Source organism: Hippoglossus stenolepis, chromosome 3 (genome assembly GCF_022539355.2).
Source record: "Hippoglossus stenolepis isolate QCI-W04-F060 chromosome 3, HSTE1.2, whole genome shotgun sequence".
In the NCBI taxonomy this organism is placed as follows: Eukaryota; Metazoa; Chordata; class Actinopteri; order Pleuronectiformes; family Pleuronectidae; genus Hippoglossus; species Hippoglossus stenolepis.
In genome coordinates, this window is record NC_061485.1 from 18220981 (window position 1) to 18237640 (window position 16660).

The window sequence follows — 16660 nt, forward strand, 5'->3', positions numbered from 1 at the left end:
AAAGACATATGAATACATGGCCTGAAAGGTAAGCATCGTTGGTATGCTATTTGATACAACTTTGACACCTTGTCACTTTCAGTTTTTTTTAGAGAAAGAACCAGAGGAAATTCAATACAAGTTGCTTCTGACATTCAACCAGGGATAATACAAAATTATATTTAATCTAGTAATTGCACCAAGCCATGAAGACCGTGTTGACCTGTACATGTAGTGCTACATCAGTTGAATAACTGTGAAACATGCTGCACTACGAGGTTCATCAATGTCTCTCTTGGTATGATCTCAATGGTACGACTAAATTACTTCATCAAAGAGGTTATTATGTATGTTTCATTGTGAGTTGAGCATCACACTTCATTCCTTTACTCACCAAGAGCGAGGTGTTGGAAACCATGTTAACTCTTGCTTTGCTTCTCTCATTTCTGTGCTTATACTGAAGTTAGCATGCTAACAAGCTACACCCGGACAGTCTCGTGACTTTACGGTAGGGAGACGTATGAAAGCATTTGTCTTGTAAAAGCAACGGCAGCTGAAGCTCTTGGCAAGTGACCATCACCACCACCCACTGTTAGCAACAAAGCATACATGGTGGCAGTGAAACGTAACATGTGGCCACTTTAAATGCTGTTCAGATGGATCATTGATAAATAGTAAAATGTCTGTAAAATGGAATTTTCAACATTTTGCAATGTTGCATGGTGAAATTGAGAAATACAAACTATACAGCGTAGTTCTGCTTTCTTCTTCTGCAACACCCAGCTCACATCCACACATTTGTAAGTGGCAGCTGCCCAATACAACAACAATCTTGATGTGTTATCCCCCACAGCAGAAATGTTAGATCAAATACATACACATACTTTACAAATGGAAATCAATGTTATTATTTCATCAGGTGACATTTTCTCCAGGTGGTAACTGCCAGATTGATGTAAAGCAAAATGGTAATAAAATTTAGGGAGGAAAACTAATATTGGGAATTCCACTAACTGGGGTTGTTGGCACTGACATGCTTATTGAACAAACTGTGCTCCGATAACAGAGTGAGAGAATTACCACCTGCAATCCAGCAGGCAGTGAAATGTTATCGAGCAGAGGATGAATGGTTTCCATGACAGCTCAATGTTTTGGACACTGGCTGTCTATGAGGGGCACAAAGACACAGAGGAGAAAACATGGAGAGGGAGAGGAACCAATCGCTTTTCATTCAGAGCACTGAAGCTAATGTGAAAAGACTGGCTGAGGGGCCACCACAGGCTCTCACACACACACACACACACACACACACACACACACACACACACACACACACACACACACACACACACACACACACACACACACACACACACACACACACACACACACACACACACACACACACACACACACACACACACACACACACAACTTGCCTACAATTGTTAACTGTTAACCCACAGAATAACCAAGCGTGTTTATACTCACGTCAATGATGTCGGAGAGGTCATGGATGTAATATTTGAAGACACAGCCGTTGGTGGCTTCAAGAGCTAGCAGGTACTCATTCCTGGCCTTAATGGCCTTCAGCTTGTTCTCCGTGTACTTAGCTTGTCTCTGTTAGGAGAGAGAGAGGGAAAGAGATTGAAAAAGGAGAGAAGTAAAGAAATGAGGCAAGAATGAAAAGTGCAGGGTAATGACACAGAGAGAGAGAGAGAGAGAGAGAGAGAGAGAGAGAGAGAGAGAGAGAGAGAGAGAGAGAGGAAAGGAAGGGAGAGGGATAATAGGTGTTGGAGTGAAACGCCTCAGTATTGATTATGGATAATAATAAGTGTTGAACCATGTAGCTGTGACAGGCCCCAGCTGTAGTCGACAAGGTTAGCAATGAGCCCGTCCTGCACCCATAAATCATTTATGAGACACGCACATAAGTCAGCATGACAACAGGTGGAGCGCTCGGAAACAGCTCTCCACCATTTCCCCCTCCCCAGACAGACCAGGCTCTGCTCACCTTCTCCTTCATCTTCTCGATTTTCTTGACACTGGAGCGCCGAACAGGCTTCTCATCGGACTTGATGTTGGACAGCGTGTCGGGGGAGCGCGGCGTCTGGCGGTCGTCCTGTCGCCCGGAGCGTCCCATCTGCTTCTCCTCTTGCTTTTCTGCGTCCTTCAGCTTGGACTCAGCATTGATGCTGTCCGTGTTGTACATGTGGTACGTCTTCATCACCTGGGAACGAGATGACATCTTGAGATCATGAGATATATGTAGCCACACGAGTGTTAATGTGCATTTTCCCAGCGAGTCTCCTCCCTCAGCCCTGACTCCGGATCACAAATGGGATTATGGCGTTCAGCATTGTGAAAAGAATGGAGCACTGAGGCCTCGAGCGCTGGCAATAAAACAATATAACAGTCAATGAGTCACAGACAGAACCCTCTCTACTGTACAACACTACTGTGCCGGGACATGGGGGTATGACTTTAACATGATGAGCTAAACACATGAAAGAAGCAGGCGTGTGTGTGCAGTGTCAGCCTTATTCTGATGACCACCACCAGGAGCCATCATTATATTCCTTAAACCCTCCTCAAAACACTACAGTCAGAAAACACTGGTCTGTCTGTGAGTACGCATGTGAGAATGTTCGCGTCACTCAAACCAGATCTATTTCTGTCTCTGCCTATACAGTGTAATTACAGCTTAAAACCTGCTTTTATGGGCTGGCTGAGCTGAGGCCCGACGGTTGCTGCTCCGAGCCATGATGTAGTAAGAAACTCTGCCCACAAACACACACTGAAACACACACCGATTGCCTCGGTCCTTTTGGCAGCACCATGGACATGTGTAACCAGACACTGTGATGCCCCTGACAGCGTGAGAAGACCAAAACAACAGACTGCCAGTGATTATGTCTGAAATATCAACAATCACTTCAGACTGTTTGATTACTAGAAATCTGCACAACAACATCTTTCAGAAACACATATACACCAAGTATGTATATGTGCTAAATGTAGGCAGAGGGGTGCTGTGGGCTAAATTCCAAGAACATTAGTTTAGTAGGTTTCCCTTCATTCACCAACTTTAATTAAAACTAATTTTAATTCTGACCTGATGATGCCGCAAACTGTAAACTTGAGAGATCATTTCAGTTTTTAGAATTCATCTTGAGGTGAATACGAATACAAACATTCAAAGAAATCAATATGATACTCAAGAAATGTTTTATTGAAATTATAATAAATTTTGGCCGAAGAAGAAAAGTCAGTTTCATTCTCTAAATGTCTGTACAAAACTGCCTGGCTATTCAGCAAATACTTTATCGATAAGATCCTTCAGTATAAACAGGAAGTTGAGGTAAGACTGTTATATTTACCTCTGCCACAGAGGTTATGTTTTCTCTCATGTTTGTTTGGTTGTTGGTTAGTATGTTTGTTTGTAAGCAAGATTACACAAAATCAACAATTCCCACGAAACTTAGTGGAAACATTTTGGGGCAGATCTGGATCAGGTGGCTGATCTAGGGTTATTTTCCCCCCACTTACTATAACATTGCGAGATAGGGCATTTTTCTGTTTTCCCAGGGAATAATTCATGGATCCCGATGAAACAAATCAGACACATTTGGGGAACTGATATCTATGAGTGTGTCAAATTTAGTGGAGCTTAATTCAATTTAAGAGCCTTGGTGATGGGATGTGCTCTCCTGAGAATCGTGTTTTAAGTTTTACTTGCAATTACTCCTTGTAGAAAAGTACAAGAAACATACCTTAGAATTTGAAATATGCTGTTCAATAAGTTGCTAAGAACTTTATCAAAGCTTTGCATTACATACTCCTGTGAGCCTCAGACTGCTGACTGTGGCACCACAAGTGCAACGCTCATCCCACTGAGAGTCACAACACCTACTTATGGATTCACACGATGTGAGTGTCATTGCAAAGGCCTCTCTTACCGTGTAGAGCTCGTTGAGAACTTTCATCATATCTTCCTGCAGCTGTACGCCAACCTCTTTGCTCTAGAGAGACAGAGAAATAAAGACACATTAAGGTCAATGAAACAGTGAAACCATATGCTTAGTGTCATTACTCGCTGCTTCTACCAGGTGTCCATTTACAGGATGTTCATATCTCTGTCTAACTAATGACGTACAAAGCCACTCGGCCATGTGGTCAACCGACAGCCCCATCATCAATCAAGGCGAGAAAATCTGGCTGAACAGGACTAGGTCAGTCGCTGGAACGAGCAAAGTGATGGTTGACTTGATGGATGTGAAGTTAGAGGAGGAGGCTACAGATACTGATCACTACATGATGGCAGGGAGGCAGGGGGAGTGAGACAGGGGGGAGCAAGGGGGAGAGGACGGGGCCAAAGACCAGGCAGCAAGAAGACGGAGTAATACAGGCAGTACCATCCTCCAGTCATAACTGCAGGGAGCTACTAGTGACGGATGACCTCAGCAACACACACACATCAGCAGACTCTGCACACATTCATAGCTTGTCTCATACGTTTGCATGAATTTTGTCTGAATCTTATCAAACTATTTAAGGTAGGGTTGGTAAGTTGTTTCTGAAACACTTTTTATCGTATTTGTTTAAATCCTCTCTGAAAAAAAGCCGGTGTCTGTGGATCTAGCAGGAATAATCATCCATTCGGACTGAATGAAATGATTTGCTGGTGTACCCGTCTGTCACTAACCCACCTGCACCCCTTGTGCATCCGGTTTGCGCTCTCAATGCACATGACTGTAATCACAACACCAAAGAGACTTACAGAAGCAGAGATGATAGCCAGAAGTTAGCGAGCGCGTCACTGAAAAGTCCACTTCTAGCAGTTGTCAGGCAGTGAGTGTTCATGTGTTTTCGGGGAGTCGCTTTGACGAGAGGGCCGATGTGATAACGATTGCATTTTGTGCAGGAGGCTCTTACTAGCTTTTCCAGGATTACCAACCCTTGCTTTAAAAGGATGTCATTTATAACTGGGTTTTAATGATGAAAATAGAGACAGAATCTAGCTTCACATTTTAAAAAATTCCTGATTTTGGGGCAAATAGAAAAATCTGACTTAAATTTAACAGGAAAGAGAAAGCAAGGGACACGTGTTGAAAATAAAGAGAAAGAAACGAGGCACTCCAGCAAAATGGTTCAAATGTGAAAAGAAAGAAAGAAAAGATTTTTGTCAGCACATGTTGAACATCTGTCTTCTCCCGGAGGAGGGCAGAGCAGAGACCGGGATAGCATCAGGGTGTCAGAGGTGAACGGTTTAAAGAAAGGTGTGATAAGAAAGAGAGTCTGGGCTTATGGAGAAAAAGGAAACAGAAATCATTATGACGAATGGATGTTGCAGAGGGAGAAAGTGACCCGAGGAGAGATTTAGGGTTCTGCAGCAGACGAAGGAGGTAACAGGATAACTGAGGTTGTCCCGCCCTCGCTCTTTTAAGTGCTGCAGGAAGCTCATATTGGGTGACAAGCTGCCAGATTGCAGCCAGTCAAAAAGCAATGGGCCATGGCTGAGCCCTCCTATCTATCAACCGTTCATCTTGACCTTTGGACTTTCATCCTGCCTGTGGTCGTCTAGTCTGGGTTCAGCAAGATCACAACTGAAACCAGCAACCAGCACACTTCATTAGCCCTGACGTCTGTGTACTCATTAATGCTAAAACACTCGTGACAATATCATATCCACACCCTCCACTGCACTAACAGTATCATTCTACGCTACTTTTCACACTGGCTGAGATGAATGTTGACTTCTCTAATATGGCTCATGGTGTTTGTCTCCATGAGTTGTGTATGCATGAGTTGTGTGTGTCATGGCCCCTGGCACTACTGGTTTTCATGCCTTTTACTGGAAATGCTATAAATGAACTAATTGTCCACTTAATTAACCAGCAGAGTATTCTGTGTGTGTGTGTGTGTGTGTGTGCGTCCTTGCGTGTAGCCTATTTATGACACAGACATGAAGAAAGCAACTCTCATGCCAAGGAGAAACCAGAAAAATAAAAATAGAAATCAACCTCCATGACTCAACTGAGGCTTAGAGCCAGAGAAAGAATGAGAAAGTGCTTTTTAATATTCTTTTTTAGTACTGGTATATCAGAAGAGTAGTAGAAAGAAAGTGGAAGTTTGTGTGTGTGCGTGCGTGCGTGCGTGCGTGCGTGCGTGCGTGCGTGCGTGCGTGCGTGAGAGAGAGAGAACCTGCGATCAGATGGTAAAAGCGGTTCAAAGACAAATGAAAATCAGGTGTCTGTGCCATGACATTCCACTCACAGACTGCTTCACTTTCCACACAAACACACACATATATTGCTAAACTTGTGGGGGCTTTCTCTGGATTACATTCTTTCCATCCTCACTACATACTTTACTTAAATCTTTACCTAAAATTGAACCATTGATTTAACCTGTAATTTTTGATAATTTAATTTAACCTGTAAGCCAAAGTATAACCAGTTGAATAAAGCTGTATGAACTAATTCTTTGACTATTGCATCACCTTGTAAAACTTTTCTCACATCAAAACCTGTGCAGACCAGAAATGATGCATGAAGATCAAAACATGAAAACGACTATTTCCTGAACTCACTTTGCTGTAAAATTGTTTTTAAGGTGTTGGGCCTGAACAGCTTCAATGCAACTCAGCATTGATTCTAGAATCAACTCTATAGGGGATGGATAGCATTCTTCTAAATGATCGTCCCTCAGCAGCTGCCTTCAGGCATGCACTGAACTCCGGGGATTTGCCTGACCTTTTTTGGAGGGGCTTTATGTGAGAACGCCAATGTCTGACGTCTGTGTCAATGTGCTATAAACAAAAGCATGTGATTTCCACCACTGAAGTTATACGTTTACTGCCTCCTGCATGCTTTAATGAGACTTCACCCCTCGTTCATGTCTGGAAGATCTGGTGACTGTCATTCAGTGACCCTTCAAGCCTTATGAACGGGGGGGGGGGGCATTGTCATCCCATTTCTCTGCTCATTTGTCAGGTTTTTCCTTTCTAAATCGATACAAAAACAGAGAATTATTGTGCTTTAATGCAGTATGTGTTTTTGTATTAGGTTTAATATGTCCATCCTGGAGATGAACATCTGTCTCACAGGGGAGACCTCAGTCATGGCATGCTGGCTGTACCAGGTCACAGCAAGCTCTTCATCCACATTTCCTAGGTCTTGTCCCTCTCTCCTTTCAGTCAAGCAATGCAGAGATCAGAGGAGACAAGAATGAGGCTACTGTATGAACAGACGGCATAAAGTCTCCTGGCCTCAGGTTCAGCTGACGTGCTGTCAGTCAATAAATAAGCCAAGACAGAAAACAGATGCTGGAGGGAAAAATGGACAGTGCAAAAATGTGGCATGGATTATAGCATATCAGGTTGTAGTTCTTCTTCTTTTCTCCTTCAGTGTTTGAAGGAGCAGCATCTTCCACCAGTTGAACAAAAAACCCACTGCACAGATGAAAAAGACTTTGAACGACGTCTAATCCCCACACTGAGCAGATTGAACAACCAATGTGAGTGACTTCCTGCTGTTTCTGTGTGTTTGAATGTGCACTTGCCTTCTTGAAGAGTCGTCCTGAGTCCTCGCTGATCTGTGCAAAGCGGGGAATGATGTTGTTGAGGTAGAGGTCGGACAGAGTGGCGTGGTCGCGGCTCTCCCTCTTCACCTGGAGCAGCAACAGGTTCCAGCAGTTCACAGGAGACAAAATGCTCTGCTCCTTCCTACAAGCACACACAGAGACAGAGGGAGTCTTAAAATATATTCAAAGACCTCTGAGCAAATGTTTGGATAAATGACGACGAGCGCGAAGTCGTTTTTATCTTCTAAACGTCCCTTTTCATGCTCCTGACAGATGCACACAAACATGGAAAATGTGTAGACAAGGATACTGCACAAAAAACCCACTCTGGACTGTTGAAAGATCAGACAAGATACTTGGAAAACAGACAAAGAGTGTAGGGAGTGAATGCCCAGACAGATTTATGCTTAAAACAGCCACCCTCTCTTTAAAAGACACACACACACACACACACACACACACACACACACACACACACACACACACACACACACACACACACACACACACACACACACACACACACACACACACACACACACACACACACACACACACACACACACACACACACACACACACACACACACACACACACAGAGCCAGCCTAAAAGGGGGATTCAGCCAGGGTACAAAACCCAGCAGGAAGACGTAGGACTCCCCCACAAGCACAGCTGTCACAGAAACAACTGAGAGAAAAAGAAAAGATGGAGAAGAGGAAGATTTAATGTCTCTAATGATTTTTAATAGTTTACTAGTAGTGTTTCATTGTCTTTTGTCAAGTGCCCATAAAGCCACTAGACAAAAGCAAGACTGTCAATGCCCTATTTACCAAACAACACAGCCCCTTTCTTTGTGCGCTTAGTGCGTGTGTGACTGTGTGTGTTTGTGTACAGTGTGTGTTGTGGATGAACCCCAGATGATCTAGTGGCTAAAATGGATTATGAGTGAGTGTAAATGGATGAAAGGTCTTTAAGAGCAGCTTTAACTGGATAGAGAGCAAAGAGCCACAAGGCATTTACATCACAAACCCACAGACACACATGGCTGAGGGTCAGGATAAGTAGAGCACTGACCCAAGCATACACAAGGTCAGACACACAGAGAAAGTCTGTTTCACCAGGGGGGGAGATTAGTGGTGGTGGGGGGTATCCGCACATATGTACATCTGAGTGTGTGTGTGTGTGTGTGTGTGTGTGTGTGTGTGTGTGTGTGTGTGTCCATCACAGGCTACATTAAGGGACACATTTCACAATAAAGACTAGTTGATTGGGGACTGTTTGTCTAATTGGGGCCAAAAAATGTGTCCCCACTTTGCAGTTGTGGTTTCGGGCGGATCTGATGAGATTAGTCATAGGCAATGATGTGATTGGCTGGTACTGGCTGTCACTGGTCAGATGACAGAGTGTAACAACAATGACAAATTCAGGGAAAGAACAAGAAGAAATTCAGCCACACAATACGGAGCCAAAGCACTGAAACTCTCTACATGCTGTGTGCTAACCTTGAGTAGCAGTCGTGTGGGTACATGTGTGTTTGTGCCACTCTACTGCAACTTCTCTCTGCCGTCTGTTTCTCTTCCGGCTTGTTTGTCTTCACTGTTTTGCGCAACATCTTCTTCCACCAAAACTGGGCCGCAGTTCCTCTATTTGCTCAACTGGCCAGCTGCTCTGCCACCATGTGACATGTCACCCTTGGCCCGCCACCGATCATCTCCATGGTGATGGCACTGCGGCAGTGGGTGAAATATCACCTCTCTCTCTCTCTCTGAACCTCAGCTATCACAAGGTAAACACTGAAATGTCACTGGCCCCTCCGAAGGTCACATGGTGCTCACTGGGAACAGAGTGATTCTTTAGGTCAGGTGACTCACATTAAAAAGGGAAAATGCTAAATGGTCGTTGACATTCAGCATCAAACTGCATAGCATTAAACAGGGCATCACTGCCGGCACTTTAGTACGACTGAAGAGTAGTACTTCAATGAGCAGTCTAATAGTTCCTGCACTGACTGAATTGAATTTGAGGAGCAGCTGCTCTACAGAGTTTGAGAACAGCTTAAACAAATGGATGCATGAAGACACAGGTCTCTGGTGGAGTCCAAGACATGATTTATTACTTTCTTTAACATTGCTAGATTAGGAAATGTCTTTCATCTTGATGAAAAAAATCTGGCATGTTTAGGGGACTGATATTTATAAGTGTGTGCAATTTGGTGCAGCGCTCCATAAAAATCTGTATCTAGTTCATTTGAATGTGATTTAATAAGGGGACAGCTGGGCTTTAGCAGAGGTAATATAGGTATATATATCAAATTTGGTATCAATTTGATTTTATCAAGACAAAATCCAAAGCAAGATTCATGTACATGTTCTAATGAAATCAAATCAAACATATTCTTGGCAGATTATTTGAATGAAGAAAGATGGAGTTGAACACAGAGATTATAGGGTATCATTAAAATACATGTATCAAAATGGGGTAATGGTATCTTGCAATTCTCATTTTGGTAAAAGGTGAAATGAAATACGGGTCCATTATTAGATGGAAAATGACATTTTCACCCAGTGTTAGGCTTTTCTGTATTAATACAGCCTTACATGACATTTAACTATATTGTGAGTGTGTGTGTGTAATTCTGTGTCTATGCATGTGAAACCAATGAGCGGAGCACAGTTGTCTTCTGTTTTCATAAATGAAAGAAATTTGACGTAAAAAAGATGGTTCATGAATGAATCCCAAGTTCTTGTGAATCAGAAATTGCTTTCATGTGAGATTTGATCGTATTTGTGTATCTTTAATCTCCACAAACATTGTAGAACTGGACACTGGCACATGTAAATAATGTTTAAGTGTAGCCAAGGGTTGTGTAAGGGGCTGCAGCTTATTAACAGGGAAAATGGACTAATAGCATAAGGGTCGGTTTTGAATCAGTGTGCAACTTGTGAGGGCTTCTCCATGTGACCAATCAGCCTGTCAGCCTCTGGGCACGCACGCACGCACACACACAAACAAATAATTCGGTTAAACCGTGTAACCCCCACCACTGCTGTACGCAGCCAAATAGCAGGAATACCAGGGGTCTCCACGGGATCCACACACACACACACACACACACACACACACACACACACACACACACACACACACACACACACACACACACACACACACACACACACACACACACACACACACACACACACACACACACACACACACACACACACACCTACATTGAGACACACACAAAAATACACACATATAACCGGAAAATAGCTGAAATTCCAGCGTGGCACCCGGACTGAGCAGCAGCAGATGCAGAGGCACTGCTAAATACATAGATGTTGGAAGAACAGCAGAGCAAAAAGAAAGTGGGAGAGGAGCAGACTGAGAACTGAAAAGTGAAGATTGAAGACGCGTCGGTGAGCGAGTTGTAATTTTGTGGTCATGACATCTTGATTATGACGTAAACAGACCTGCTGCAGCAGCTGCAGTTGTTGAACCATTAAGCTGCATATTTTACTCTTCCGTCCTCGGCCCCACCTTCTCCTCTGCTCTTCTTCCCTCCCCCAATAGGCCAACACAGGGACACTCTCCTCAACTGCGTCAGTATTGATCTGGGCTGGAGGGTGTGTGTGTGTGTGTATGTGTGTGTGTGTGTGTGTGTGTGTGTGTGTGTGTGTGTGTGTGTGTGTGTGTGGTATGTCCTCTTGGCTGGAATTGGGTTTCGTTAAGAAGACCTATCGATTCCTTTTTGTCTGTGAGTTTGTCAGAGAGCATGTGTAGGTTTTCCCCCAGAATGGAAATCAGTGTTGCTGGAAAAGTGAATGATGCAAAGGAGACGAAAACCGTTTATGGTTGTAGTTTCTTCATCACACGGCTCTTTCGAAGTCAACGCGGCTGAGGTCATGGTTAACAGGGAGTCAGAGAGAGAAAGAAGACGAGCAGAAGAGGAACAAGTCCTGTCTTTCTCAATTCAAATAAATGCGTATAATACTTCTAAAGTGTCAAATCTAGAGACTGTTCATTCAAATTATTTGCTAAAAGATCTATTGAATATTTATCTCTTGCAATTCTCTATTGTCTCCTTACTTGCATCCCGAACTCCTTACAACGGAGATGTAAGGAAGGATGGAGGAATGGCATCAACCTGAGGGGCCATCGCTGTTCAATAAAACACCACCATTTTGAAGAGTTAGCATATAGTGATGAGGCACAGCTGTCTCATAAATCATGACACAGCTTGGCAGGGTACACACACACACACACACACACACACACACACACACACACACACACACACACACACACACACACACACACACACACACACACACACACACACACACACACACACACACACACACACACACACACACACACACACACACACAACTGCAGTAATGATACATTAATGATACTGCAGTAATGATCACAGAAGCCTGCGGCCCCTTCAGCTCAGTATCAGTGATAAATCAACAAACACTTCTGCATGAGATACATTTGTGTTTCCTTGTCAAAAGTTCCTCTCCAAGTCGCCTTGTTTCTCTCATTTAACAATTTCCAGGTCACAGGCTGACAGAAGAGCAAGGACTCTGCCTCCATAGTGTGTGTGTGTGTGTGTGTGTGTGTGTGTGTGTGTGTTGCGTGTGTGCGTGTGTGTGTGTGTGTGTGTGCGTGTGTGTGTGTGTGTGTGTGTTATCCTTCAGTATCCTTTCCCACAGAGCAACAGATCACTTTCTTCCCCCAAAAGCTGCCAAATAAATTACATAGGAAAACATCACGCTGATAAAGCTGATAAGCTCCAGTGTGTATCTGTATGGATCTTATTTATCTGTGACGGAGAGAGAGGAAGAGAGAGACAGAGAGAAAGCAATTTCAAGTGAGAGAGAATCCCCTTTTGGACAAGGTTACATACTCAGCAAGACACTGCAAAAATAGTCAGAGCACAAAATCACCACCTGGCCATATTTGGCTGCAGAAGAGCCCACACATACACACACTGACACACGCACACACACACACACACACACACAAAAACACACATACACATTACAGGGACTACGGCAGAACAATGACCGAGTCATGTGAGTAAATCAGTACTTTACAGCAGGGGTTCTCAAAGTGGGGTCCTTGGGGGGGTTCCAGGTGGGGCCCCAGCAAAAAAGGGAATCATTATTTTTACTATAATCTCATCAGTAACACACTCAGAAAGACTATTTCAGTCCTTTTCATACACTTCCTGCAATAAAACATCGTGTCTAGTGGTCTATTATGTGTCAGTAAAGGGTTTGCGAACCGCTTCCTGACAAGAATGACAAACATTTATGTGACCTCTATCACAATCTCTTTCAGCCGTCTGCCATCTTTCTGTTTCATTTTCTTGTCTGCGTCAACTTCTCGCTTCTCAGGAAGGAAGTCACAAGTGTCCGAAAAACTCTAGACTTTCTTAAGAGCTAAATGAGGAAACTGGGGTGATGACGCATCTTACTCGGGAAACTTTGGAACGGAAGAAGAATATTGGCTGTCTCACACATTTAAAACTAAACGCAAAAACAGTCTGTATGAGTGTGTCGTACTTGAGGAGATGGTCCTTGGTGCTGCGCGTCTTGGTGAGGAACCTCTCGGCGAGCTTCTCCAGGTTGCGGCTGTAGTCCATCTCGATCTCTGCCTTCTTCCTGAAGAAGTCCTGCAGATCCTGAAGCAGCTGCACCCTCAGCTCACACTGCTGGTCCAGACATTTAAGCTGCTCCACCAGCTGGGCACGAATCTCTGCCAGGGAGAAGAGAAGAGGGGTGGAGAGAGAAACACATGATCAGAGTTTGCATTTAGGTTCTTATGATTATCTCAAACCAAGTGTAATCCAACGCAATGAAGCTAAACAGGACATCTGACAGAGAGTGTTTCAAAAATCAAAAGGGCTCCATCCTCGAGAAAAAATGTTACGTACATGCTATCAACAACTGGGAAGTAATCTGCATACATTACTATTGACAGTGCAGCGCTATCAGTAAGGTACATGCCACAACAATGTGTAAGATGTTAAAGTCGAAAGCAGTTTCCTCTTTACAGGTGGATGTGGATGGATCCAGCTCCAGCCAAAACACATGGAGGAGCACTGACGCATCGGCCTGGGGCTGAAATCCATTTCCCTCCCACCAGTGCATAAAAAGCACCAACTGCTCTGCATCGTGTGTACACAGTTTTTGTACGCATTTGTGCTGTAGTCATTTAACCTAGCTTATCGCTTTTCATTTTTTCTCCTGCCTCCTTCATCCCCCCTCTCCCTCCGCCATGCTGCTCTCCAGTCTGGCCTCAAATTAATAGAGTGCACTCAGCGCAGTAACCATATTCAATCACCGACTCCGGAAAAGTCCTCTGGAGAATCGTGCCCACTGCAGTTATAGACCGAGATGCACAGAGCATCCACAGCAACATGTGCACACACCCAAACACACAAATACAAACACACACTCAGTGGTGATAAGCAATGAATCAATGCTGACACCTGATGATTTAATGCTGTGCTCTCATAACAGCCTGCCGATTCTCAGTAGGCTGCACATTTTAAAGAGTTAAGAAACAACACACACAGTTCCCCATAACTGCAGTCATGTCCGCATCTACACAAGCTCTCTCCTACCTTTACAGCCCTGGCTGTAGAGAAAGCGGATGGTTTTGGCCTCCATCCTGGCTTCAGTGCAGTATAGACTCCCCTCACATTCACACACTCATTCAAAATCACACAAACACACACACACACAACCTTACAGGCAGGCAGAAACTCAGCCTCTGGCTGTCAGCGACTGGTGATGCTGCCTTTGTGTTTACAGCTGAGAGTGCAGTTTCTCTTTACCACAAAGAGAAGTGGGATATCTGACTGTGTCTGTGACCACCCTGCTCCCCCATCTCCCACTTCTCTATTACTCTGTCATAAACACTGTGACAACAACCAGTGGCTGCTCAGGCTACATTAATACAACTACTTTTACTTTAAAAACTGTATTTTCAAACAGAAGCGATCTCTGTCCACACAAGCATTTTGGCTCTGTATCAGTTTTATTGCCCATCCATGCTAGCCCTCTGAAAGCGGCTATCACATTACCACTCACATACACTGGTGTAGACAGGAAGTCATGCGTTCCCCGCTGGACACGGGAATTGTTACTGATTCCTCGAATAAAAGCTCGTCTCATACGCATGTAAACAGTTGTATCATTGTAAAATGCAGAATTGAGTTACACAACAGCTGTTAGAAATTACATCAGGTCAGCAACGCTTGTAATTGATTATCCATGTTGCTTTCTACACTGGTAGCCGAGGCTAATGCTACTTGTTTTCTTCCATAAGTAAGTCATGTGATAGGAGCCTGACCAATCAGCAAAGGCTACATTGTGACCCGAAGCGACGAAATCAGCAAGCGGTTGTGTCTACGTCATCGTTTCAAAAACATTTACGTTTCTACTCGTCAGCAGCGTATCCTAACCTCTCCGTTTTAAAGTCTCTGAAACTCTGAAGCAGTGTGGACACCAGGCTGACGCGTTTTTAAACAACAACATAATAGTGTTGATGTAGCCTCAGTCCAGTCACTGTCCATCTTTGCTTAAGAACAGGGCGGTTTCGTGGCACTAAGACACGACAGCACAGACTCATGTACACAACAAATAAATGCATCTGTGACTGTGCTAATGACATGGTGGGAATATTTGCTTTGACAACACGTGTTATTGTCTCGTGGTCTGTGTGTGTATGTGTTTGTGTGTAATCTTCTCATCACACATCATTGTCAATGATGGGGAATGACTCAGTGTCCAACTTCTCAAGGCAGCATCACAAAAACCTCTGCATGGCGCCCTTGTAATTAGCCGCCCAGAGACAACAACAACACATGCGCAAAAAAACCTCTGCAAACAAACAAGCGCTCCCTTAATAAGCAGCATAAGAAAGTGACAGAAAGCGTGTTGAGCAGGTGGAGGGGTGGAGTCCCTTGTGATCTCAGTGTTTAGAAAGCACGTTTAATGCGGGTAAAATTCATATAATAGGGGGCATGCCCTGAAACCCCTCTAAGGCCCCTAACAGTCATATTAGGATGAAGAGTGATTCTGACAGCACACTTTATTTACAAAATATATGGCTGTGCGGCCCCACCAAAGCAAACCCTGAGCTCTCCACACCCTACTGTGTTGATCCTGGCTGCTAAACTGAATTAATTTCCCTGAGGAATGTTTTTTAAAGAAAAGCCTTTATCCATTTAGAAGCTGATATTGGCCGCAGGAGAGGAGTGTTAGCTGGGAGGCAGGGAGCTTGGTACAGCAAAGAGGAGAGAAGCCGTCAGGAAAGATAAATGCGAGTCTTCCTCTCAGTCCTTGCCCCCCCCCCCCGTTATGGTCATCATCCCCTGAGCCAGTAAGAAGTGGGATGTGAACTGGAATGTGACGCCTCCACCTCCCTCTAGACAGACCAGTCACATTTTCCAGGCAGATGAGAGCAGATCTTGTATTAAGAATCTGGGATTGTACTTTACTGATGCTCTCCTTCCCCTTCCTCCTCTGCCTCCTCTGTCTGTAGTGCTGAGGGCTGTCTGGCTCACACTGCACGTCAGCCTTGTCTGTACACTTATCACATACAGACCCATTGCACCACAGTCAAAACACAGACCACTAGGTAATCGTGGTAACAAGTGGGAAAAGATGAGCAGGTCTTTTATCTGGAGAATATGTTGGTGTGCCTGCAAACCTGTCTACATACTGTGCATACCACAGTAGACCAAGGTCTATATAATAAGTACAGAATGCGAAGGTAGTCACATTCTAACTTGATAAGTTGATGCTTCCTTCCAGGTAACGTTTCAAACACGGGCCCTTCTTCAGACCAAGAAACATTACCTGGGGGTAATAAAAAAGTTTATGGGAGCATCAACTGGTGTGCGGACATTTTTTGGTCTTCTATATTATAACTATAAGAGTCAGCATTCATAGGAATATACTGGTCAAGGTGACAGATCAAGAGCAGGCATCAATGTTCTTTTAGAATTTGTTTTGTGTAACATTAATTCGTATTTACTTAGGAATCAGTTTCCCTCCTGTTATCACATT

The 16660-nt window shown here is 44.0% G+C and overlaps 1 protein-coding gene across 3 annotated transcripts in view; it reads right to left on the reverse strand.

The window, feature by feature from the left end:
• srgap2 (SLIT-ROBO Rho GTPase activating protein 2) overlaps window positions 1–16660 on the reverse strand; it is a 54560-nt gene that overhangs the window by 11858 nt on the left and 26042 nt on the right. For 2 of the 3 annotated variants that reach the window (XM_035151652.2, XM_035151653.2), the window contains exons 2-6: window positions 13145–13337; window positions 7543–7705; window positions 3939–4001; window positions 1994–2209; window positions 1471–1599 (exon numbers count right to left, since the gene is read on the reverse strand). In XM_035151652.2, coding sequence (XP_035007543.1) covers window positions 1471–1599; window positions 1994–2209; window positions 3939–4001; window positions 7543–7705; window positions 13145–13337 — 764 coding nt within the window. Of the gene's footprint in view, window positions 1–1470; window positions 1600–1993; window positions 2210–3938; window positions 4002–7542; window positions 7706–13144; window positions 13338–14208; window positions 14428–16660 lie in introns of those variants that run through there. The other variant, XM_035151654.2, reaches the window with a different exon arrangement.